Consider the following 26,176-nt stretch of genomic DNA (forward strand, 5'->3'; position numbering starts at 1 on the left):
TTTCATTCTGATTGGAGTTTGTTGAGCTTCTTGGATCTGCTTGTGTATATTTTTCACAAATTTGAGTCAGTAGATTCTTCAAACGTTTTTTGTTTCCCTTTTCCTCTCCTTCTGGAACTCCAGTTACATATTGCTTTTATCTTACATGTTACTGTGGGTCCCTTCTATGTCTTCAGGCTCATTGATCTTTTGTCTTGTGGTATCACATTGGCTGTTAATCACATCTAGTGTATTTTTCCTTTCAGATATTGTAGTTTTCAAAATCTGTGAGTTTTCTTTTTTTTTTTTTTCAACTTTCATTTTCACATATACATCAGTGGAACAAAATAGCCCAGAAATAAACCCATGCATGTATGGTCAATTAATTTGTAACAAAGAGGCTAAGAATGTATAATAGGGAAAAGATAGTCTCTTCAAAAATGGTGTTGGAAAAACTGGACAGAACGCAAAAGGCATGCAAACATGCACAGGGATGAAACTGAACCACTCCCTTATACCATATACAAAAATCAACTCGAAATGGATTAAAGACTTGAAAAAAAATCTTCCATTTTTTCATTATGTTTAACTTCCTTTAATTATTTCCACATAGTTATAATAACCTTTTAAACATCCTTGTCTGCCTGTTTCATCCTTTATTGTTTCTGGTTTTGTTTCTCATGATTGATTTTTCTCTTGATTATGGGTCATGTTTTCTTCTTAGCATGTTAATTTTTAGATTCTGGATATTGTGACTATTACGTTGTTGCCTGTCTGCATTTTGTTTTATTACATGAATATTGTTAATGTTACAGTGCTGAACTTTGGGTTAGCAGGCAGTTAAGTAACTTGTAGATCAGTTTGACCTCCTGAAGGCCTGTTTGTAACCTTTTCTAGGATGATTCTAAAGTCGTATTTACTTCAGGGATAGTTCAACTCTACAAATGAGTTATGTTCTAAGTGAGTATCCACAGAATTTTCAAGTGAATCACTGAGGATTTCCATTCTGGCTGGACAGAACTTGAAAATCTCCCTGCCCTTTTTCAACCCTGAGAATTATCCAGCATACAACTTCCTAGTTTTTGTTTGTCCAGTCTTCTGGAGTTTGACTCAGCATCTGCTTGGGCGAGTACTTTGTAAAGACTCATGAAGATACCTGGATCTCTTTTTTTTTCTGCCTCCCTTCCTCCTTTCCAGAACTTTGCCCTGCAGCTTCCAGCGACCTCACCCTCTCCAGACCATAATCCCCATTTCATCAACTCAGTTGATTGATTTTGATAGAGAGTCCAGAAATAAACTTGGTTCTGCTTGGGTCCTGCTCCCTGTGGTTGTGATCAGAAATTGCGTTCACGTAGGTCGCTAGGGTGATCATAGAGCTACATTGTTTTAATTTAGGAACATATTAAGAGGAATATAGGCCATGACAAAATGGGATTTATTCCATGAATGCAAAGATGATTCAATAAAAGAAAAATCCTTCAAAGTAATACAACATATTAATAGAATGAAGGAAAAAACCCACATGATCATCTCAGCAGATACAGAAAAAGCATTTAAGGATATTCAACACTTTTCCATGTTAAAAGCAAACTAGGAATTGAAGGAAACTTCCTCAGCATGATGATGGCAATGTATGAAGAATCCACAGCTGACAACATACTCACTTATGTAAGCATGAAAGCTAAGATTAAGAACAAAGACAAGGATGTGTGCTTTCACCACTTTTGTTCAATATGGTATTAAAAGTCCTAACCAGAATGGCTAGACAAGAAAAAGAAAGAAAAGGCATACAAATTGGAAAGAAAGAAGTAAAATTGTCTCTAGTCACAGATGAAATGATCTTACATGTAGTAAACTCTAAATGTTCTACAAACAAACAATACCTGTTAGGGTTTATAACAAATTCAGTAAAGTTGCAGGATACACACTCAACACACAAGATCAGTTTAGTTTCTATGCATTAACAATGAACAATCTGCAAAGGAAATTAAGTAAATAATTCCATTTACAGTAGCATCAAAAAGAATAAAACACTTGTGAGTTTAACCAAGGGGGCAATAATTTGTACATTGAAAACTACAAATTTTGGCTGAAAAAAAATGAAGACATGAATAAGTAGAAATACATTCCACATTCATGGACTGGAAGACTTAATATGGTTAAGATGACAGACAATACTATCAAAGCATTCTGTATAGTAATGCAATCTTTGTCAAAATCTAATCAGCCTTTTTGTAGAAATAGAAAACCACACTCTACAATTCATATGAAATGTCAAAGGACCCCTAATAGCCAGAGCAATCTTGAAAAGAAAAAGCGAAGTTGGGGAACTCAAAACTTCCTGATTTCAAGCCTTACTACAAAGCTACAGTGTTCCAAATAGTGTGGCCCCGACATAAGGACAGATATATAGAGCACTGGCATAAAACAGGGGGGCCAGAAACAAACCCTCTCCTATACGGTTAAATGATTTTGGAAAGGGTGCCAAGACCATTCGTTGTGTGGAAGGACAGTTTCCAATAAATGGTGTTGGGAAAACTGGATCTGCAAATGCAAAGCACTGAAGTTGGATTCTTGCCTTACATCTCATACAAAAACTAAAAGTGCATCAGATACCGAAATGTAAGAGCTAACTCTGTCCATTGATTGATGAGTGGATAAAGAAGATTTGGAATATATGTTACACAATAGAGTATTATTCAGCCATAAAAAAAAGAATGAAATCATGCCATTTACAACATGGATGGAGCTGGAGACTATTATGCTAAGTGAAATAAGTCAGAGAAAGACAAATACATGATTTCACTCATATGTGAAATTTAAGAAACAGAACAAATGGGCAAAGGGAAAAGAGAGAGAGGCAAACCAAGAAACAGACTCTTAACTATACAGAACAAACTGAGGGTTACCATAAAGGAGGTGGGCCGGGGGATGGGTTAAGTAGGTGATGGGGATTAAGAAGTACATTTGTTGTGATGAGCACTGGGTATTGTATGGAAGTGTTGAATAACTATACTGCACACCTGAAACTAATATTACACTGTATGTTTACTACACTGTATGTTTACTAACAGGAATTTAAATAAAAACTTATAAATAAGTAAATAAGCAAGTGAGCAGACTATCTGTCCCCCTACACCCTTCCCCCCCCCCCAAGCGAATACTATAAAACTCTTAAAAGAAAAGATAGGGAAAATATTTACATTTTTGAGTTTGGTGGGGTTTTTTTTTTGTTTTTGTTTTTGGTTTTTGGCTATGACACAAAATGTACAGGCAGTGAAAAAAATAAATTGGGTTTTGCCAAAATTAAAAATTTTGTGCATCAGAAGACACAGAGATAACACAGAATGAGAGAAGATATTTGCAAGTCATATATCTGATAATGGATTAATATCCAGTATATAAAGAACTCTTATAACTCAACAACAACAAAACCAATTCAGAATAAGCAAAGGACTTGAAAGATATTTCTCCAGAGAAGATATGCATATGGGCCAATAAACTCATGAAAAGATATTCAACATCACAGCCTTAGGAAAGTGCAAATCAAAATCACAATGATATACCACTTCACATCCACTAGAATGACTATTATCTAAAAGACAAGTAAAAATAAGTATTGGCAAGGATATGGAGAAATTTGAACCCTGCACATTGCTTGTTGGAATCTTAAATGATGCAGCCACTGTGGGAAACATTTGAGCAGTTCCTCAAATTGTTAAAAAATTGCTATGTGATCCAGCAATTCAGTTCCTAGATAATTGCCCAAAGGAATTGAAAGCAGGGACTCAAATAGATACTTGTACACCAATGTTCATAGCATTATTCACAGTAGCCAAAATGTGGAAATAACCAAATGTCCCCTGAGAGATGAGTAGATACACAAAATATGGTATGTACATACAATGGAATATTATTCAGCCTTTAAAAAGAATGAAATTCTGATACATGTTACAACATGGATGAACCTGGAAGATACTATGCTAAATGAAAAAGAAGCAAGTCGCAAAAGGACAAATATTGTATGATTCCACTTACATGAGGTATACAGAACATGCAAACTCCTAGAGACCTAAAGTATGATAGAGGTTACCAAGGTGAAGGGGAGGAATTACTGTTTAATGGGTACAGAATTTTTGTTTGGTATGATGAGAAAGTTCTGGATATGGATAGTGGTGATGGTTGCACAACATTGTGCATGTACTTAATGCCATTTAATTATACATTCAAAAATGGCTAGTGATAGGTCGCGTGGGTGGCTCAGTTGGTTAAGTGTCGGACTTCGTCTCAGTTTATGATCTCATGGTTTGTGAGTTCAAGCCATGCATTGGGCTTTGTGCTGACAGCTTACAGCCTGGAGCCTGCTTCAGATTCTGTGTCTCCCTGTCTCTGCCCCTCCCCCACTCGTGCTGTGTCTTTCTCTCAAAAATAAATAAACATTAAAAAAATTTTTTAGGGGTGCCTGGGTGGCTCAGCCAGTTAAGTGTCCGACTTTGGCTAAGGTCATGATCTTGCAGTTTGTGGGCTCAAGCCCCGCATCGGGCTCTGTGCTGACAGCTCAGAGCCTGGAGCCTGCTTCAGATTCTGTCTCCCTCTCTCTCTGCCTCTCCCCTGTTCACACTCTGTCTCTCTCAAATATAAATAAACATTAAAATATTATTTAAAAAAATTTTTTAATGGCTAGAGGCACTGGGTGGCTCAGTTGGTTAAGCATCCATTCAATTTCAGCTCAGGTCGTGATTTCATGGTTTGTGAGTTCGAACCCTGGGTCGGGCTCTGTGCTCACAGTGGGGAGCCTGCTTGGGATTCTGTCTCTCTGCTTCTTTCTCTCTCTCTCTCTTCCTCTCAAAAACAAATAAACATTTTTAAAAAGTGGCTAAAAAGTTAAATTTTATGTTACATATATTTTACCACTAAACAAACAGTGAGTTTGATTGACATCTAGTGAAAATTAGTGAGATTATCTTGGGATAAAAAAAAAAAAACCTGCATGCTGATAGTGAGGGAAATAAGGGTGTTTTGTTAATCTGATATTCCTAATTCAAGAAGTGGCTACCATCATTGGTGTTAATGGACTATTTTGTTTCATTTTCATTATGTCCAGAATTATTATTTCTAGAGCAATATGGTTAAACATTGTTTTTTACCTTATAACTTACAAATTTTAAAGACAAGAATCTAAAATAAATGAAGGGCTTTTCTTTCTTTGGCCTGAAAGTAAGCACTAGGGACTGAGATTAAAGTGACAGAACTCCAGAATGACCAGTTCTTCCTCTGGAATATATTACTGTTGGGAACTGTTCTACAAGCATTATTCCAACATTGCTTGTTCGGCCAGCTCAAAGGCAAGTTCCCTCCCAAGATAGCCAGCCTTGCTTAGCAGATTTTTTTTCCTAAAGCAGTTGTTTCTATTTTCTACAACGATAGAGTATGGCAAAATGATTTAAAACTCACACTTTGGAATCAAACATCCAGATTAACCTTTTGTAAAATTACTTAATCTCTTCATGCCTCATCTTCAAATTCATCTGTAAAATGTAATAATCACTTCACCTGTTTGTTGAGAAGATTAAATGAGATAATGTATGCAAAGTGCATAGCATGGTAGCTGGTACATATTAAATGCTCCGTAAATATTAACTGTTGCTTCTACTATTACTGCTCTTATACATAAATGAGCCCAAGGTCCAGACTTGGAGACAGGTTGGGGGGTGTCCACAAGAAGGCATTTCTTGTTTGACTTTGCAAAGCTCCTATACAAGATGTACTTTCTTTCTCTCCTAGTCCTACGGTGGTGTAATTCTTATGCCATCTTTACTTCCTTGCATTTAGACTTCTTTTCCAAATTAGAGACCAAGCAGTGCATTTTAATCTTATCACGTTTAAAAAAAATTATTGGCACATTATAACCCGAGTTCACTATGTAATACTTCTTCATTCACTCACTTTTTAAAAAGCCATTGAGTCCTAGTCTTTTTCTTTTTTCCTCTCCCTCAGCCCCTTTTGGATCATAGATGCTGAGAGCTGAATTAATTGTATCCTTTAGGTCCATAACACATTGTCATCATCAGTAAATGCAAGGTCCCTCTCTGGTTTGATTTTTGTCCTTTATCCCTAAACTTCATCTTGTACCCTTTCCCCCATAGGTACCCATTCTAACGTGTCTTTACATGTCTTTAACAATACATGTACTTTTGTCTTTTGTGTTTTAAAAAAAATATTTATTTATTTTGAGAGGGAGAGAGAAGGAAAGAGAGAATCCCAAGGCGGCTTTGCACTGTCAGGGCAGAGTCCGACTTGAGGCTCGATCTCATGAACCGTAAATCATGACCTGAGCTGAAATCGAGAGTCAGATGCTTAACCAACTGAGCCGCCCAGGTGCCCCTATACATACATGCATTTTTGTAAGTAGGTTATACTGTTTTGTGTGCATGGGTTTCTAATTTATAAGGAGATATTGGGCTATTAATAACCAACATTACATTTTAAAACCCTGTTACCTTAGATATGATTACTTAGTGCTTCTGACTTTTAACTATATTTTAGTTATCAGTTCCCTAATGTATAGACATCTAAATTACCATCAGTTTTACCCTACCACAAAACATGCTGCAGTTAACATTTTTACATTATCCTTTATAGATAGGATGATCACAGTGGTCCAAAATGAGATGCTTTTTAAGTTGAAGGGGACTATTTTAATTATAACAGGTATTCATCAAGACTCCCAGACAAACTAGGATCGGTGGTCTACCCTATTTATGGAAGATTTTCCTGAGACACAGTTGGTAATCAGCAGATACATACTGGGAGAGCCCTTCTCCTTCTGGTTGTTTCTAGCTGACATCTGTTGCAATTGATTGGTACATGTGCTGGACTGACTGTTGTGTATTTTAAATACCACCCTTGCTAGAAACTCTTCCTGATGGGGATGTCTGGGTCACCATAGATATACTTAATTTCAATAAGTTTGAGTTCCAAACCAGTCTTGTTCTAATAGTTGGATGGACTTTTTATCTGTCTTCTTATATTTTAGGACTTTCCACATTTGTACTGTGTCTTTTTTAATCTTTTTTCCATCAAACTGTCCAGTTTGGGCTGTAGCAGGCACCACTGTTTATTGACAACTGCTCTTACAGTAACTACTTTGTAGATTATGAAGGATTTTTTCAGATTTGATGTTATTAGACCCTAGCAATTACCTTTTGAGGTAGAGAGGGCAGAACTTGTAATCCTTACGTTACAGAAAAGGAAACTGAGGATTTGAGGTACACTGACTTAGTAAGTCCACACATGTGATAAGTTATGGAGTTGAATTTATGACCAGGTGTTCTGCCTCTAATTAGCCTCTGCACAATCTAAAAGGGACAGGCAAGAGGGTAAATTTCTGTTTGTGGTTAAAGCAGGGACTATCCAGTTTAGCTTTATGTCTTCCTCAGAACATAACACAGTGCCTGACGCATAGTAAATGATCGGGAATTTTTAATGAACAGATGACTTGGGGATTAATGTAGGGCCCAGGTTTGAACTGGTAGTACTGCTGCCCAGTGCTTTGGTGACTCCCATTTTATTTCAGCAATGCTTCGAATTATGGGTGAGTTCAGTTCTCTAAATGCTCTTAATGAAGAAGGAGACTTCCTGAAGCCAGCCTCAGAGTTTTCATGTTAAATGGCGTAGTGCATTTACAGCTGACATAGTGATCGCTTATAAACATGCCACTGAAGCATGACTTCTGGGTGAGAGTAGACTGTACTTACATGTTCATAGAAAATTTCGATTAGATTTCTCCCACTCTCCTTTTTTTAAGGCACTCTTCTGTAGCTTTGAATAACAGTAGTAAATTCCTTCCTCTTTCTAACACTTACATTGCATTAGGCTGCTTAACAGATGCTTCCTATTCCCCAAATCCCCAGTCACCTATAGTGTTTAGTAAAGATGTTAGATTTGAAAGATTTGCTCCAAATAGTTTGTGTTAGTATTGTGAGAGGCTGGTTGTCCTCAGCCACCTTGCTCAAACCAGTCACAGTTTTGAAGTGGTTTCAAAGCCTTCAACAATCAGGCTTCACCTACCTTTCTGTCTTCTCTCATAACTACCCACCATCCCCTTTCTCATAGTTATAACTACCCACCATCCCCTTTCCAGTACCTCCCACCCACTATGAAACAAATTAAGAGTGTTCTAAGAAAAACCATTTAATAACTTAAGTTTTCATACCCTACCCTTCAAGGAAGTTGAAATAGTCATCTTCTAGAAGTAGCTCTTTCTATCATGTATCTTAAATCCTTTTCATTCTCTACCTGCAGAGACTCTGTGCACAAGGTATGCTATGTAAATGAGATGTTTCCTGCTGCTTCTCTCCTTTTGGCCATGTGTTTCTTTCACTCACAGATTGATTTGCTAGTACTTGTGTTAACACTGTGAGCTTTACATGGAAGCTTTCATCCTATCAATGGGGAGAATTTTTAAGAAAGCCCACGTATGTCTCCTTAAGTATCTTTTCTGTTGAAACCAATAGTAAGCTAGTGATTACGGCCATTCCTTCTAATCGTGCCACCAGACTTTTGTTTTTTCATTGTTTCCAAACCCTTTTCTCTTTTCGCTGTGGCTATGAATTCTACAGTATCTGACATAAAGAAAACCCCAGGAGGTTCTTTCCTTTTCTTTTATATTCTTTCTTTTCCTTTTCTTTCCTTTATAAAAGTGGTTTTTGTAAAGTGAAATTCTTCCAACAGCTGAGTGGTGGGTCCATGGAAATGATACTTTGGTGGTCAGATGAGACCTACTCTCTTAACTGATTTTTAAGAGTACGGTAACACTGTTATTATCTGTAGGCACCATGTTGTACTTCAGATCTCTAGAACTTACTCATCTTGCATAACTGAAATTTTATACCTATTTAAATGACTCACAGAAGCAAAGTATCGAAGGGTAGTTGCCAGGGGTGAGGGTGAGGGGCAAGATGGAGAGTTGCTAATCGGTGGGTAGTCCGTTCTCTACAGTGGATAAAACTTGGCAAACTACCTGAATATGTAGTTGTTTGCACTGAAAGTAGAAAAGGAAACAAGAGTGAATTTGGTGATTTGGTCCCATCATGAAGCTTCAGTTACCTCCCTAGTTCCCTTCATGCTAAGTAGAAGGAAAAATGAAACTCCTAAGACCATTTCCTCCAAAACACCTCCATACACAAATTGTCCTCAAGGTTGGGAGAAGAGAAGTATGAAGGGGAAGGTTTGGTTAGGAATCTCTCCTCCACTAAATTGAAAATAGTTGAGGGGCACCTGGCTGGCTCAGTCAGAACAACATGCACAATGCTTTATCTCTGGGTTGTGAGTTCAGGCCCCACTTTGTGTGTAGAGATTACTTAAATAAGTATTAAAAAAAAAATAGCTCATTTGCTAATTAGTTAAATGCATGGCTTCTTCTCATGAACACTGCTTACCCTGTTACATTAATATCGAGAAAGTCGAGAATTGGGTCCTCTGAAAGCCACCAGCAGAATCAAAATCAGATTCTGATTCTGTAAGAAGCACATCTTACAAGAATCACCATTATTCTTTAACTGAGTTTAGTATAGATTTTTGTTTTCATACTCAACAAACTATGTTGATTACCCTGTTTGTATTTTTAGTCTAGCTTGGTCTAAGTGGGCAACTCTGGGTACTGTTGACCTCTGTTGATGATACTTTTCATTGACCTTGCCTGGGTCTATTGACTAGTTACGTCACAGTTGACTCGCCAGCCTCCCCTCCCCAGTAGGCCTTTCCTCTTTCTTTTTCCTCTTCTTCTCTAATCCCTTTCTTCTTCGCTACTCTCTCCTTCACAACTCCTCCATGATTTTCTCAGGGCTGGGCTTCAACATCGTCGGTGGGACAGATCAGCAGTATGTCTCCAACGACAGTGGCATCTACGTCAGCCGCATCAAAGAGAATGGGGCTGCGGCCCTGGATGGGCGGCTCCAGGAGGGTGATAAGATCCTCTCGGTGAGAACTGGCTTCGGCCTCTTTCGCTGTTCCTTGCTCCCTAGACCCCAGTTCTTACCCTTGGCCCCTTCTTTGGGAAGATTTCTGCCTGCCTTTTTGGATCTGGAAATTTCTGGATTGTAGAATTCGGTGGGAGGGACCTTGATCAGTCACCTTTTCCAGCCCTGCCATGGAGCAAGGAGGATAATACCTCACTTGATAGCAAGGCCTGTAAGTCCAGAATATGAAGCTACTTACCCAAGTTCAAAAAACAGGGAACAGGGAGGGTGAGGGACCGATATGGGGGAAAAGGACTTAAAACCCACAATTGTTGTCTTTCTTCAGTTATACTTTATCACCTCCCTTTTGTTAATTGAAACACTAATGTGTGTCTTCCTTTACTCCAAAGAGACAAAAAAGGAAGGTAGGAATTAAAGTGTCCTTTTTAGACTCAGATCCTTTCTCACCTGTTATTAAGAATTGGAAATCGGAATGCATTCTCATTTGGATATGTGTCCACTGTGCTCCCATTTCACTCTGCTATGTATTTTGTAATAAGACACTACATGGTAAGCATTAGGTTTTTGTTTTTGTTTTTTTAATGTTCTAGAAGTTCCTCAAGGGCAGGGACTGGATCTTTTTAAATTTTTTGTATCCTTGCACAATGTTCAATATATATTTAACAGATGAACAGGTTGAGAAATCCAGGCAAGCCCAGAAAGGTTGGCTGATCCAAAATATAAATACAGTGTCATGGATGGTAACATCCTATTTTCGTCCTTCTCACCAACTGTTTTGCCTCTTTTCAGTCCATTGAGCTGCTAGATCCTGTTTATTAATTTGAGAGGTACAGTGATAAATACCTTTATCCCAAAACGATCCTGAGAAGCTTACAAGCAGATTATTTCCTATGGCTCCCTGGAGAAAGATATCCTAAAAACATGAAATCAGCTTGAATGGTACATTAAGGAAAATTTGAGAGTGAGTTGTTAAAGGTATAGCATGTAGTTAGAAACTATGCATTTTAAAGTGCCATTTACCACATTGTCTCCAGGAAACTGGGGCCTGGGTTACATTTGAAAAGTATAGGGGTTAAGAGGACAACCATGTTATTCAAAAAAGTTTGGTAAAAGATAGATTATTGAAGAATGAGAATGGTTAGTTTTTGAGCACCATATGCTGAGCAATATGCTGAGAACTTTAAATTTGTTTAATATTGTGGTAATCCTACGAGGTGGATACGTTTATTATGACTATTTTGCAGCTAAAGAAGCTGAGTTCTTAGTGAAGTCAAGCCGCTCGCCCAAGGTCACACAGCTAGTAGGTGGCAGAGGGCTAAAACTGGTCTGTCTGAATTTGGAGACTTTACTCTTAATCAGTATACTGTACTGCTTCCTAAGAGGTAAATGAGGAGCTCAGACTCGTTCTCCTAAACAGAAAGTTGCATGTGAATTAATAGATTTTATGTATGGTTTCATATCAAAACTGAATATAAGGGATAGAATTAGGGGAAAAAAGGACATAAAGCTCATTATGAGAGAATTTATTAGACATAAGCTGAGATGAGGGGCCTTACTTATGTGGGTCATTGCCTCACGGAGAAAAGAAATTACTGGAAGGTCCGCTCAAGTTTTTTAAAAGGGTATGGTAGGAGATAAATGTCCATGAAAAGAAAAAGTAGATGTCGAAAAAACTCAACTCGCTTCTTTTTAAAATTTATAGCAAGGAGGATTTTACTTTATCAAAGTAAAAGAAATATGAGAAATATTACAAAGATCTATAAAAGATATTAAGTATTAAACAAATATCTGTAAGACACATAACAAAGAATGATTCAAGTTTATGTTTTGGCCAGTTAAGACATGGCAAAGAAAAGAGGGAGGAAATGCCCAGCAAAGAAAAGGCAAAATTTTAAGACAGATATGGAGAGAAATAAAGGAAAGCTGAGAAAGAGAAAAAGCATGTACAGGAGGACAAGGCCAGTATATTCTCTCCATTCTTTTTTCTTTTTTTAAATTTCTTTATGTTAATTTTTGAGAGAAAGAGAGACAGAACGTGAGCGGGAGAGGGGCAGAGAGAGGGAGACATAGACTCCGAAGCAGGCTCCAGGCTCTGAGCTGTCAGCATAGAGCCTGACACAGGGCTTGATCTCACAAACTCATGACCTAAGCTGAAGTTGGACACTTAGCCGACTGAGCCACCCAGGCACCCTTCTCTGTTCTTTCTGGGGCTATCTTATTTGACTCCAGTTTCCCTTCCAGAGGTTTGCTCCAAAATTCTTCTTTCTAGACCCTGTTCCTTAAGAAATAAGCTTCTGTTGCCTTACCATCTTATCCCCTTTCTGTCCTTAGGTTAACTTGTTAGGCATTAACCACTAAATGGTTATGTCTCCTCTGTAACTCACTTTAACCTTTGATGTACTTAAGTACCCGATTACTGGCTTTGGAGTCACTTCCTTAGCACATTCATTTTGGATAACTAATAGAAGTATCATTAAGGGATCTAGGTTTCCTGTGAATTATTATTGACAATACAATCTTTCCATTTCTCCCCAGATTATGCCCATGTTTTTCAAGGAATATTAAGTAATTGCATGACTTACCATGCAATTTAAGGCCCTATTGCATCTGACCACCATGAAACAAAAACAGATCTTACCGATGGAATAGAGCTGAGGTTGACATGAGGGCTGGAGATGGAGATTCCTCACCAAAGTTTATTTTGTGCATGTGATAGTGAGGGTGATTTAATATTTGTATAGGTTACCAGGGAACCTGGGGAAATTTTATTTTTCTGAAAAAAATTAAACTGCCTAGGTTTATTTTCCTTGTGTGTCTGACTCAATGAAGGGAGGTGGATAGTCAAGAATAGTCAGTCCTTGGCCAACTCAACATTTTTATGAAGCTCAGGAGCTCAAGGTGATGTGGCTGAGTTTTGCATTGAATAAATGAATATTCCATTTTGACCAAACCCCTTGTAATAACAAAATGGTACACACAGATTGGGCCACTAGTCAGCTCCATTTCTTGTTCTTGTCAAATATAATTCTTAATTTGGTGACTGAAAGTTCATTTCAGGATCTTGGCAAGAAATTAAAATATCCAGAGTATAATCAGAAGTCAGTGCTTATTAAATTGAGTCCATTTCTTCTCTACATTTTATACATTTATATTGATATTATTCTATAGTTAGAGCTCTTGAGGCAATTCAAAAAATTTTTTTCAGGCTATTCAAAATTGTTAATCATCAAAGAAAACTAAATTTAACTCAGTTTATTAATTTCCTAAGACAGAAAATAGGAAACTCCATTTTGAAGACTGCTAACAACTATAGTTAAAGGGAAAAACATATATGTTAACTAGAACACCACCATTACAGTTCTCCGAACATTCAGTCAGCAAAATTTTCTAGCATGTTGCAAATCTGCCATATCTCAAGTTCAATAAAACTATGCCATGAGTTAAGGAAGCTGAAGTAGCAAGTTTAGCAATGTTCTAGGTTTCTTGGTTGAGTAGCTTGGTACTAAAAGTGAGATCCACGGACCATCTGGCCATTACTTGCGATCTTATTAGAAATGCAGTCTCAGAAACCCTCCCAGACGTACTGGAATCAAAATCTTCATTATAACACGATCCCTGGGGTATGAATAAAAAATGTGAATAAATTTTGAGAGGCATTACTGTAGGCAAGTGCTATTGAAACGTTTCACGTTATGACCTATAGTAGGTAATACACACACACATGCACATGCATACAGACATAATTGAAGCAAAGTTTAAGAAAATAATATCTCTTCTATATGTGATACATTCTGTTATGTTTTCTTCTAATTTCACTTTTTTAAAGTTAAATACTGCTCTTGACCCACTGGATTGACCTCACTGTCTTCTGTGATGGGTCAATAGACTCATATTTGAAAATCACTACTTTGGTAAATGGAAAATCACTGATGAAATCTGTGTATGCACAGCATATGTATTAAATAGGGTAAGTAGGCTGGATGTAGAGACCACTAAAGTTTGTTTCAGTTAGTTTAGATTAGAATTAACTCAAACTCAGAATCACGTGGATGGCTTGTGAAAGCATGGATTGCTTTTAACTTTTAAGTTCCCAAGTGAATGCTAATGCTGCTGGTTCTGGGATCACGTATCGAGAACCTCCATTTATTAGTATGGGTGGTGACAAAGAGTGAGCTCCACATACATTTAGGGGTAAAATCTACAGAACTTGGTGGTTAGTCAGTATGAGGTAGAATCTAAAAATGCTTAGAGGAGGCAAATTTTGGAAAGCCAGTTTGGCTTTGGATTAGAGGTGGCCTTGTCATGAGACAAAGAATCATGATTTGTTTTATGGGGCTGTTTTACCTTGAGGATAAGAAATGGTTTAAAAAAGAAATTCCCTTGGAATGTCTAAAAGCCTCTTGTTTGGGTTTGTTTTTTTGTTTTTTGTTTTTAGTTTATTTATTTATTTTGAGAGAGGCAGAGAGAGTACAAGCAGAGGAGGGGTGGAGAGAGGAGAATCCTAAGCAGGCTCCATATGCAGTCAGTGCACAGAGTGGGCCTCGAAACCACGAAACCACGAGACCATGACCTGAGCCAAAATCAAGAGTCAGACGCTTAACTAACTGAGCCACCCAAGTGCCCCCGTGGGTTTTATTTTGGTTTTTTAAGTAATTAGAGTAAGTGTCCTTTTATATTAGAATACCTTTAGGCTTAACTAGGAGAGTTGAAAGAAAGGCATAATTGGTATAATTGGCGTGTGCCCAGTCTAGCACCTTCTTTTGCCTGATATTACCAATGTCTTTCTTCCCCATTGGCAGAAGGAGGCTCAGGTGAGGACCAAGGTTACACACTGAGTCACTGGCAGATAAAGCTGCTGTCAGAGTCCAGGCCTTTCAGCATTGTATAATACTGATAATAGGTCAGTCGGGCTCTTACAGGATGCAGTCTATGAGCAAACCTCAGGAGATCACGTAACATTTATTCTACTCAAGTGTTGTTCAAAGTACTCTTTAGATATAACAGGAGCTATAACGATGAGTTTTGCAATACAGCCTTTCCAAGTTATTTACAGTACAATGTAAAGTGATGTAATATAGGACAGAGTTCGCTTTGAGCTTTAAGATCACTAAATAGTATGGAGATACAGAAAAGTAAATCACTCACACTAGAATTCTTTAGAAAGGTCTTGTCAATGAAGTGGCACTTGACTAAATTTTAGCTTCTTAAATTTTAATGCTGCTTCAATATATGCACATGAATAAAAATATATGAACAACTTATATTTTATACAACTAAAATTTTTTAAATGTATAACGTTTGAAACAAATGAAACTGTAAAACCAGTAAAAATTCAGTGAACAACATCAATATGATGGATAGTGATATGTTCCTGAAATCAAATCCTTACTTACAATGTAAACTTCTATGGGTTCGTGTTGTTGTTTTTTTATTTTTGAGAGAGCAGGAGTGGGGGAGGGGCAGAGAAAGAGAGAGAGGGAGACACAGAATCCAAAGCAGGCTCCAGACTCTGAGCTGTCAGCACAGAGCCCAATGCGGGGCTCGAACCCACGAACCTGCGAGATCATGACCTGAGCCGAAGTGGGCTGCTTAACCAACTGAGCCATCCAGGCACCCGTATGGTTTTGCATTTTAAAGTGAAGGTTTTGCGGCCAGGCTATTTGAGTCCTGGCTTTGCTGCTTCCATTCTTTATGCCTGTGGACAAGCTGCTTAGCCTTTCAAGTTTTTCATCTATAACATGGGGGGTTCCTAACTCATGGGATCATCGCGAAGACTAAATAGGTTAGTACGTGTAAAATGAAGAGACCTCTCCAGACATGATGATAAATATGCAGTGATTCCTAGCAATTAGTGTTGGCTGTGATTGCAAAGATGACTTTGACCTCAGTACTCCTGCCATCGCATGTCATGTAGTGACTCAGTTCTCCCACTTGCATTCATGTCATTATGAAACGTGGCTCTCATACTGAGCTCTGGTATCTTTGGCATTTGTTGACATGACTGCTTCATTATTTGTCTCTAAGAGAAAACACTTATTTCCTTACAATGAAAAATACAGTTATCACATGGGGTAGATTAGTTACAGGAGCCTTCTCAGTATAATCAGCAGTCTCACACCTATTCTCTCCCTCAGGAATTAACTGGAAAGTTGAGTTGTTGAGAATTCATTGTGATGGTTCTAGGACTCCTGAAGTTCTTTCCCTGTGGCATGGCTACCAAAACACACACACACACACACACACACACACACACACACACAGACACACTAATCAGAAGGTGGCTTTTGTAGCATGAAATCAAAGTCCATCAACTAGAAAACTATATTCACTTCTACACTATAGATAGCAGGACTGATCTTGTTAGATACATAGAATTTTTAAAACGGGAAGTGTATTCAGATGGTGGAAATAGCTAGGGCACAGGTATGAAGGTAAGAATATATGTTTTATGTCCTAGGGACAGTGAGTTATGTGACTTAGAGCACAGTTATGAAAAGGAATAACGTGAGATTAAACTGGGAATGTGGGTTGGAGCCATTTCCTGGAGGACTTTGCATACCAGAATGAAAAATCAGTCATTCTCCCTGCCTCCAGTTTTGTTTTTGTTTTTAAGCAGTAAAGTGGTATACATAGGATTGTACTTTAGGAGGATTGATCTGGAGACCTAGTGTTTGAATAGGTTAGAGTGGGGGAGGGCCTAGAGGAAAGTGAATCAGAGAGAAGGTGATCATGATAGTTCATCTGAAAGCATCCACAGCCTAAAGAGAGAGGCAATTCAAAGAAAATCGTGTATGAGGAATTATACTGTGTTAGGCTATAGGATTTGACAGTCTGTTGTATGTGAAGATTGACAAAGAGTGGAGTTTAAAAATATTATCAGAGTTTTAGTCTGAAGGAATGGTAGTAGCAAAAAGAGGGAAGTTGGGATAGTCTGGTTTTGTGGGAAGTAAAAAAGGAGGCGTTGGATATATTGATTGGGATCTAACAGAATATTTGGGTTCAGGCACCCAACAAGAAACTGGCAAATCCAGAAGTAGAAATAAGGATAAACATTTGGGAGTTGTGTTGCAGATTACAGGTGAAATTGTGAAAGGTCATCATGGCAGAGAAGTTCAGAAGACAGAGGACTACTGACATGGAGGAATATTTACTCGCCTTAAAGAGGAAGGAAGGGAAGAGGCATCAGGAAAGGAATCATTCAAGAACTAGGAGAGCTACGTATGCATAAGCTGAGATTGGAGAGAACTGCAAAAGGGAGAAGGTCTGAAGACAGGAAGGGCTGTAGGATTTGGTAATGGGAAGTCACTGCTGAGCTGCAGGACAGCGTATGCTTTCCTCCCACCTTATATTACGAGAGTACCAGGGAATAAAGAGTGAATGGCTGCTGAAGAAGTGGAGGATAGTGCTTTCAAACGAAGTTTGCAATGAAAGGAAGAGGAGAAAAGATGGGAAGAGGGTGATAGTGGGTTCAAGAAATATTTATACTGTTTTCTGTGTAAATGAGGATAATTTTAGTTGAGAAGGAGCCAAGAGCAATAATAAAGGGATCAAGAGGAGCAAGGGACCACTTAAGTTCTATAAGAAGGCTAGAAGGGATATGACCAAGAGCACTAGGGAATAGCTTAGCCTTGGTAAAGGAAACATCTAATTCAGAAAGAAGGGCAAAGCAGCAGTGGGAGGCTGTCGTGAAACTTGGAACGAGGTGGAAAGAAAATGGAGAGTGTGTGGAAAGTTATCCATATTCTCAAGAAAGATAAGGCAAAGGAATCTGCAGAGAGAAGAGATGGGGTTGGAGTTGGGGTTTGATGGTAGGAATGGTCTGGAACAGCTGCTGCTGGGAATTCATTAGGGGTTTCACCAGGTTAGTAGAGAGGTCATGAGGATATAGCAAGTGTCAGCCAGCATGGATCTGTGCTGGAAAGTGTGTGTGTGTATTTTTCCCCAGGAACATTAAACTCAGGACAAGGAAAGTAAATGCAGTGTGTTGTACAGGTCTGGAAAGATGGCAGAAGATCATAGGGGCTAGGGATTCGAATAGTTTACCAAGTGCTTTGTTGAAATAACAGCAAGAACTCCTAGATGGGTAAGGATGCAAGTAAAGCCTAAAAAGGTTAAAAGATTTTGATGAGGATAATGAGCACATTGAGTAGAGGAATATGAAGTGTGAAAGGAGTATAAATTGTGGTCCGGGAGTTTGAGATATTGGAGCTGAAGCATGCCCATTGCTGAAGTCAAAGGCATATGCCAGTTGGTGGCTAAAGTGGAATAGAGCAGGAAACTGTTAATATGGAAAGGTAGACAGTCTGTAACACCAAAGTGTTGTTAGTTAGATTAATTCACCAAGGGCATTGGCAGGGGATTGTATGGAGAACCTCTTGGAGAAGGAGGATAGTAACAAGATGAGAGGCTTGAATAAGTCAATGGCTTGAGCTTCAGCTGACAATAGTTGGTTAAGTGTCCAACTCTTAACCAACAGCAAGTGCTGTTATTTCAACAAAGCACTTGATTTCAGCTCAGGTCATGATCTCATGGTTAATGGGATCAAGGCTCACATCAGGCTCCTTGCTGACAGCAAGAACTCCTAGATGGGTAAGGATGCAGTAAAGCTTGGGATTCTTTCTCTCCCTCTCTGTCTCTCTGCCCCTCCCCTACTAGTGCTATCTCTCTGTCTCTCTCTCTCAAAATAAATGAACAAAAAAAGAATAGTCAAAGTGGAATAGAATAGTCAAGGTGGAAGAATAATAGCACAGAAGGAACAGTAAATTGCAAGGGCACTTTAACCTTCCAGTATTTAAAAACACTAGCCCTAGCTCCTATACCTACTATGACTTAGGGTAGAGTTTCTTCATTGTGAAGACAAGATAAAAATGGTGTCTACCTCATAGGATTATTGTGAGAAGTACATTACGTAGTATATGTGAAGCATACAGCACAGAACCTACCAAGTAAATACATTAAGCGTTCTTGGTGCTGTTGCTGTTGCGGACACCAACATGTACCAAAGATGTGTAAATCTTGCATAGAGTGGGCTATGCTGTGTCACTGAGTACAGCATAGGATAGATGTCACTTGCGGACACTGTCACTCCTGACGCTAAAAAGTATTACTACCACCGGTCACCTCTCACCTCTAAATGGTAGGACTGACCTACACTGAAACATTTTTTTAGGACTTTATATCATCAAAGAAATAGTGTAAAAATAGTAAATTGGAGAAGGATGGGAGTATTCATGGAATCAAGGGAAATTGTTCACAATTGAACAAGACCAATAAAATGGGCTAGTAGGTTTGTTTCGTAGAGTTACATTTGTAGAGTTTCATCAAGTTATATTTCTGGGGTTGACACTGGCAATGCCAAGGATTAGGAATATAAAGGATAGAGGATAACTCGGAAGACCATGTCGGCTGTAGGGAAGCAGGCTGATGCTCATGGAAGACACACAAATACTGTAACAGAAACCCAAGTGTCAAAATGAGACCGGCAGTAAGAGCTAAGGTGAAGGAGAGACTTTTTTTTTTTTTTTTTTTAAACCTTGGTGCTCTTCAAATGGCCCATGGAACCTCAGTTCTAGGAAAACATAGCTTTAAAAATGACGAAAGTTACTCTGAGTTCTACGTAACATTCCCATTCTCCTAGCCCTTGGAATTTGCTCTGTAGTTTTTTAAATGTCCAGTCACATGAATGTAAATCTTTGACTTAGGAGAATTCACATTCTCCCTCCCTTACTACTTTTCTTGCTGTTTTTGACAGGTAAATGGCCAAGACCTAAAGAACTTGCTGCACCAGGATGCTGTAGACCTCTTTCGTAACGCAGGCTATGCTGTGTCCCTAAGAGTACAGCACAGGGTAGGTGTTATTTGCAGCCAGCGAGCTGGCACCAGGCTTTTGTGGGAATAAAGCCTCTCCGGTAGTGCGTTTGGCTTTTTTTCCCCCTCCCATTCTCACTTTTTTAAAGAGCTTGTCTGGCACAGGCAGGGGTCTGCAGGGACTTCTGCTTATCATGAAAGGAAATTCAAACAGTATGCTTGCAGCCTAGGTCCTGGCTTCAAGGTGACGTGCCTTAAATATAAAGCGTGACAACAAAATTTAAATAAATGGGGAAAAATACAACCAGCATCAGTTTTATTTTAGTAGGGAGGGAAGCCTATGTCTGCCCTTGAACATACTTATTAAGGAAACTCAAAGTGTAAACGAAAGATGGTGGATTTTCTGATACCCACTATGTGCTTTTCCCTGTCACCACCATGAACCCCATTTCTTACCATCTTGATGACACTGTTGACCAAAGCTATAATGCTCAAAGGGGAACTCCAGGAAAAAGGAAATGGATTTCGGAGTTTCATCAAAGCAGCACCTATCCCTGCATCCACGTCTTAGTTCCTAGTGTTTTATAATTTGGATGATGGGTGGAGAAGCCAGGTAGACCTAATTCTTTCCATAGCACCAAGGTCTTCAGAGTGCATTTACAGCATAGGTTCAGTGTGCCTTTAAAGTTACTCCCTCTTAAATTAATGCTGTCCTGCCTCACTCAGCTCTTGAGTGAGGCTTCAGAGGCTGAAGAAGGGCCTAACAGGAGATAGTACAAAATTGGAAGGGGCTAGGCATGAAAGACACTTGGGAAAACAGCCATGGTTGCAAGCAGAATCTGCATGTGATGGATTCGAAAACAGATCCATAAGTGACAGTATTGGTAATCAGCTGTTTCTGCCTTGGCTCTTCTGTTTCTAAAGCATGGAAGGCTTTGTGCAATAGATAAAGGCAAGTAACGAACACAGGTATACACTTCAGGTATGATTAGTGCTTTTTGAAGGCATGTGGGAAATGATTTTCAAAGTTCACATTTTAGGAAACATCCATAAATAACTCCTGATAAAATTTCTGGTCAGAGAATTGGCCTAGCCCTAAAAACCATACTTTCTATTGGCATGCCTTCTCAGGAGATCTCAACAGGAAATGAGTGAAAGATGTAGAGGTAGGTGGGAGAGAGGATAGAAAAGGTAGTTTGTGCAGTGTTGCCTTTCAGATGGAATGATCAGACTTTCACTGGTTGCAATGAGGAGGTCGATACCATTGAACTGAAACAAGATGGTATTATGACTCATAATTGCAGGTTAGCTATTAAAAGTTAATATTAAGAAAGGCCACCAGCCTCAAAAGGGAATGCCTAGGCAGTGGAAGGTTATTACCACTTGGATATGATTTTTTCTTTTTCCTTATTTTCCTCCGAGTCTTTTACTTCTGTTTCATATAAACTTCATCTTTACTGTGCCCAGTGCTAGAAAGTAGAGATGAAGGACATGACCCTATATTAGGAGGGAGTGGGTGCCTTTTGGGAATTGCAAAGTATTTCCCAAAATGGCACCGTACCTGTGTTAACATTGCTCAGATCTGCTCTTACTGTTTTCTGATGACTGGGAATCTTTCTAAGTAAACATTTCTAGGAAGGTCGACACTCCCTGCCCCCGCCCCATAATTTCTAGCTTCCCCACAGGATCAATAGGCTTCAGCTCATGTCTTCATTGTCCTAATATGATAGACATAGAGCTTGGTGGAGGCAGTACAGAAACAGAAAGAGGTTACTTGCTTACCTTCGGATCCTTTTAGGTCAGTAGCACAGCAAGGTTAAACACCTCCCCATCAGACTTATATCCAGAGAATTGATGACGCTGATGTGTCAATCTGGAACAAACTGAGAGGGCTCCCGCTAGATAGTTCTTGGAGGTTACAGCTTTGGGTGGTCTGGACCCGGGTCATGTGTCAGCGTGGACATTTCAGTTGGGGTAAACACACATTGGTCACTTGAGTAATGTTTTTCTTTTCCTTCCAGTTACAGGTGCAGAATGGGCCTATAGGACATCGAAGTGAAGGGGAGCCGAGTGGTATCCCCATAGCTCTGGTGCTGGTGCCAGTGTTTGCCCTCACCATGGTAGCAGCATGGGCCTTCATGAGATACCGGCAACGACTTTGAAAAGCTTGCTGTCTTCCAGTGCTCCCAATAGAAGATACATTTCTCTCTCCCTCTCACCCTCCTCCCCTGCCATTCTCCCATATCCTTCCCTCTCTGCGTAGCCAACACATCATTTTAAGAGACTGCTACCTAGCCAGGACCTCGCCACCCAAATCTCCAAGTCCTTATATTCTAATGGGAGAGTGAAGGCATTGTTTGAAGACAAGACTTGGCTTGGAACAAATGGGGAGTTAATCTGTTTTGCTAGGACCACCAATAGAAGTTCAGCTACAACCCAAAGAGGGAAAGGTCCAGTCTTCCCATCAGCACGGGTGATACCTGTTCCTTAGCTGGCATGCCTCAAAGGCCAGCTGTGTGCTGCAAGAGAAGAGAGGATTTTTCTCCTTAATGATCTTCCTTGGGAAGTTTTTGTGGCCTTTATTTAATTTCTAACTACATACTTGGGTGCCTATATCAAACACAGGATGGTGAGGAGAGCATTTTTGCTTTTTCAAAAAAGCAAATGCACACACACACACACACACACACACACACATCCATATATGACAGTATAATAGTGATGCCTCGTGGAGAATTAAAGAAGTGGAAAGCGGCTCTGTGGTTTCAGGTTTCTGTTATAAGGGATGTTCTGAATGGAAGAATGCAATGCGTAGCAGAAGTTGAGGGAGTGAGCCTTACAAAGATGCCCAAAAAGAAAAAGAGAAGACCAAACCAACTAATCAGAAATCTTAGAACAATATTTCTTTTTACAATAGCTGTGGTGGAGTGGAGGTAAAATGCCATAATCCAGCTTCACATAAGTCAGTCCGTTCCCCAACCTTTGAAATGCAAAGATAAATCTGACTGGTCTCTGGGCTGCCCTAGAGACCTTTTTGGTACCTCACAGTCCTGTTAAAGGATCAGCTGGCATGATTGTGGTCAGGGCTATGGTGATGGGGCCAAACCAAACCAGTGAGAAAACTCTAAAAGGCACAAGGACGGTGCCTCCAAGGTGGCACCTGAACCCTCTCAGGCCATCTAACAGACTTTTGGTCTCTAGAAATAGGCAAATTCTGAGTGATGGAGCTGCTCTCTGTCAGGACAGGCATGAAGCAGCTCTGCTTACAACTCAGTTGAGAGGGTTCGGATCACAGGTAGTTTTGAGAGGATCTAAACACCGGCTGTGGCTTTGAATGAACAAACTATTTTGCAGGGAAGGGGAAGAAAAGAGTTTTATCTTAGTGGATAGGGAAGTTTGGTGGATGTTTCATGGGGAGACCTTGAGAGAAGGAGATGGATGAATGGATGCTCAGGAATACCAAAGACATTAATAGACAGGAACCAGTCCGTTCATGTGCTACTGAATGTTGGTTTTAAGGCCCTAACTAAGGAGAGCTGAACCAAGACAGATTCTCTAGCTTAAAAAGAAATCATTTCCGCCCTCCAGATATACTGGCTATCAGCTACAGGCCTTACATGATCCCGACAGCAATAGTGTGAACACCTGCCCTGAGGCAACCAGCCGTGTCCGACTTTTAGCGTGGATAATCTAGTCAATATTTTACACTTGTTGGTTGGACACCAGCTTTGTTAAGACACTTTTACAAAGAATGTCAAATTTATACTGCAGACAGCAAACGGGAACAGTTCCTGAGACTCAAAACACTTGGGAAAGTTCCCTGGAGAAAGGGGACAAATTGAGGACCCTTGAGGAGCTCACAGTCTAATTAAGGCAATTCATAAATAGATGAGAAGTTAAAAGTATATCATCAGGTTAAGTAACAGTTGAAAACAATAAAGAAAAAGAAACTCAGAACATGATGTAGCAACAGAGATGTGCAGGCAGCCATCACATTTTTTTTTTCAGGAATTCCAAAAAAGAAAGCTGTCACATAATGACATCAGGCCAGAGTGTAAAGGGAAGGCTTTTAAAAATAAAAACCTTAGTAAGACCTTTCCTCTGGGCCAACCATTGCTCTAAGGAGAAACTTGCTTTAAACAATCGCAGTAGGACTTAGGCTCTTACACCTGAACTGTTCAGTACCTTTGAGACTCACTTAGACGACTGTACCTGTAGGGCCCACAGAGAGCACGGACGGTGTTCTAGTTCTCACCTCAACCAGTCCCGCTGTGGAGGCACCACGCTGGGTGCCCGCCCTGCGTTTGGAGGCTGGTGCAGAAGCTTCCGCAAAGGGCCTGCTTACCTCCCGGGACTCATCTCAGGGTTTGGACATCAACTCTTGAGAGGACCTTGAGACATTCAAAATAAATAGGACACTTATCCCCTTGTTGGTAGAAGTTTTGCTTTGTCTAATAATAGGGATTCTTATGCACTTTAATAATTTAGTTTTTTTCTGGAATTAAACAGCATTAAAAGATCCAAGTTTTAGGCATGATTCAAGTTTTAGGCAAGTATGCCATTCAACTTTCCTGATTCTCTAGAAAACTTTTATTCTGGATGAAGTATTGAAGTCCATTGTAGGTCATTTAAAAAATTCATGATCTATATAGATCTTTCACTTTATAGATTGTGTCTAATATTCCTGCTACCTAAATTACTATGTACAAGTTTTAAAAATTGAATGAAAGTATTTTAAGACAATATACTTAAAACACTTCTGTATTTATCATCTTATATGAATAATTTTAATAAGACATCATTTGCTTCCATTGTCTCTGTTTTCTTTTCCTGCCAAGTTTTAATCTGTGCTATTGATTTAACTTAATTATTCACACCATCTAGCCATGTACAATAGAAAAGGAAATTAATACTTGTTACCATATTTTGTGCTAGATAGTGTACTAAATCCTGATTGGTACACTGTATGTTTATGACTCACAATTCTGAGGTCTAAGTATTGTTTAAAAAGACACCAAAGGAAAGATAATAAATTACTTTTTTTTTTTTTAATTTTTTTTTTTTTCCAACGTTTATTTATTTTTGGGACAGAGAGAGACAGAGCATGAATGGGGGGGGGGGCAGAGAGAGAGGGAGTCACAGAGTCGGAAACAGGCTCCAGGCTCTGAGCCATCAGCCCAGAGCCCGACGCGGGGCTCGAACTCACGGACCGCGAGATCGTGACCTGGCTGAAGTCGGATGCTTAACCGACTGCGCCACCCAGGCGCCCCAATAAATTGCTTTTCTAAGATTACATAGGTGGTAGTGGTAGAATCAGGATTTAACTCAGGACATTGGATGCCACTGTCAGTGATATTTCTTATTCGCAGTGGTTATCAAAGTGTCAAAACATCAGCATCACTGGGGACCTTGTTAGAAAAGTAAATTCTTGGGCTTCATCCCAGACCTGCTGAATCAGAAGCAGTACAGCACTGAGTAATCTGTGTTGTAACAATCCCTCCAGGTGACTGGTTGACAGTGAACTTTGAGAATCTCTGCTCTATGCCAATAGTTGTCCTCTTTTTCTTAGGCTAGAATCATCTGGAGAGCTTATAAAATTCTGGTTCCCGGAAGCACCTAGACCAACTCAATAGAATCTCTGGGGGTGGGACTCAGGCAGCAGTAAAATAAAGTTCATGGGGTCATTCCAGTATGCAGTGTCAGTAAACAATGCCCTGTGGCATTTAAATTCTTAAATAACTTGAATAGTCAAATCACATGCAGGCATTGCTCCAGTCTAAAATGAGAATTTCACTTGGGCCTTTTTTTTTTTTTTAATGTTTTTATTTATTTTTGAGACAGAGACAGAGCGTGAGCAGGTGAGGGGCAGAGAGAGGGAGACACAGAATCCGAAACAGGCTCCAGGCCCCGAGCTGTCAGCACAGAGCCCGACGCGGGGCTCAAACTCACGGACTGTGAGATCATGACCTGAACTGAAGTCGGACGCTTAACCGACTGAGCCACCCAGGCGCCCCTCACTTGGGCATTTTAGAGCCGAACTGTGGGCTTCTGCCCAAGTGTGGATGTGGAATGAGAAGTGGAGCATTCTGTGGCTTCTGATTTGCTAAGGACTGGCCAGCAAAATGTTATTAGTGATTCAGTGTGTGCAGCTAGTAAATAAATTAGAGCCAAATCATAGAACATTAGAGCTAAAAGGGAACCAGAAAGATTCTAGGATTAATCTATCTTAGAGATGAGAAAATCCAAGCTCAGAGAGGAAACTGACAGATCTGAGATCTAAGTCAGATCAAAGACTTAGTCTATTGTAGAAGTGCCCTTTCCATCTCATATTTGTGACTTGAATGTATCCACTACATGAACATAGACAATGTCCTTTCTATCTCCGTCCACTTGTATCTTCTGTCTTTGGG

General features: G+C 39.5%; 1 protein-coding gene across 1 annotated transcript in view; it reads left to right on the forward strand.

Moving 5' to 3' along the window:
- The window catches only part of SYNJ2BP (synaptojanin 2 binding protein), a 36,002-nt gene extending 11,190 nt beyond the window's left edge, over window positions 1-24,812 (forward strand). The window contains exons 2-4 of the mRNA XM_047079422.1: window positions 9,824-9,960; window positions 19,711-19,806; window positions 21,788-24,812. Of these exons, the coding sequence (XP_046935378.1) occupies window positions 9,824-9,960; window positions 19,711-19,806; window positions 21,788-21,928 (374 nt within the window). The 3' untranslated portion in view covers window positions 21,929-24,812. The remainder of the gene's footprint in view (window positions 1-9,823; window positions 9,961-19,710; window positions 19,807-21,787) is intronic.
- Window positions 24,813-26,176: the final 1,364 nt, after the last annotated feature.

This window comes from Lynx rufus, unplaced genomic scaffold (genome assembly GCF_022079265.1).
Source record: "Lynx rufus isolate CCGP_SWC_20201006 ecotype Redwood Valley unplaced genomic scaffold, mLynRuf1.p SCAF_17, whole genome shotgun sequence".
Taxonomy (NCBI): Eukaryota; Metazoa; Chordata; class Mammalia; order Carnivora; family Felidae; genus Lynx; species Lynx rufus.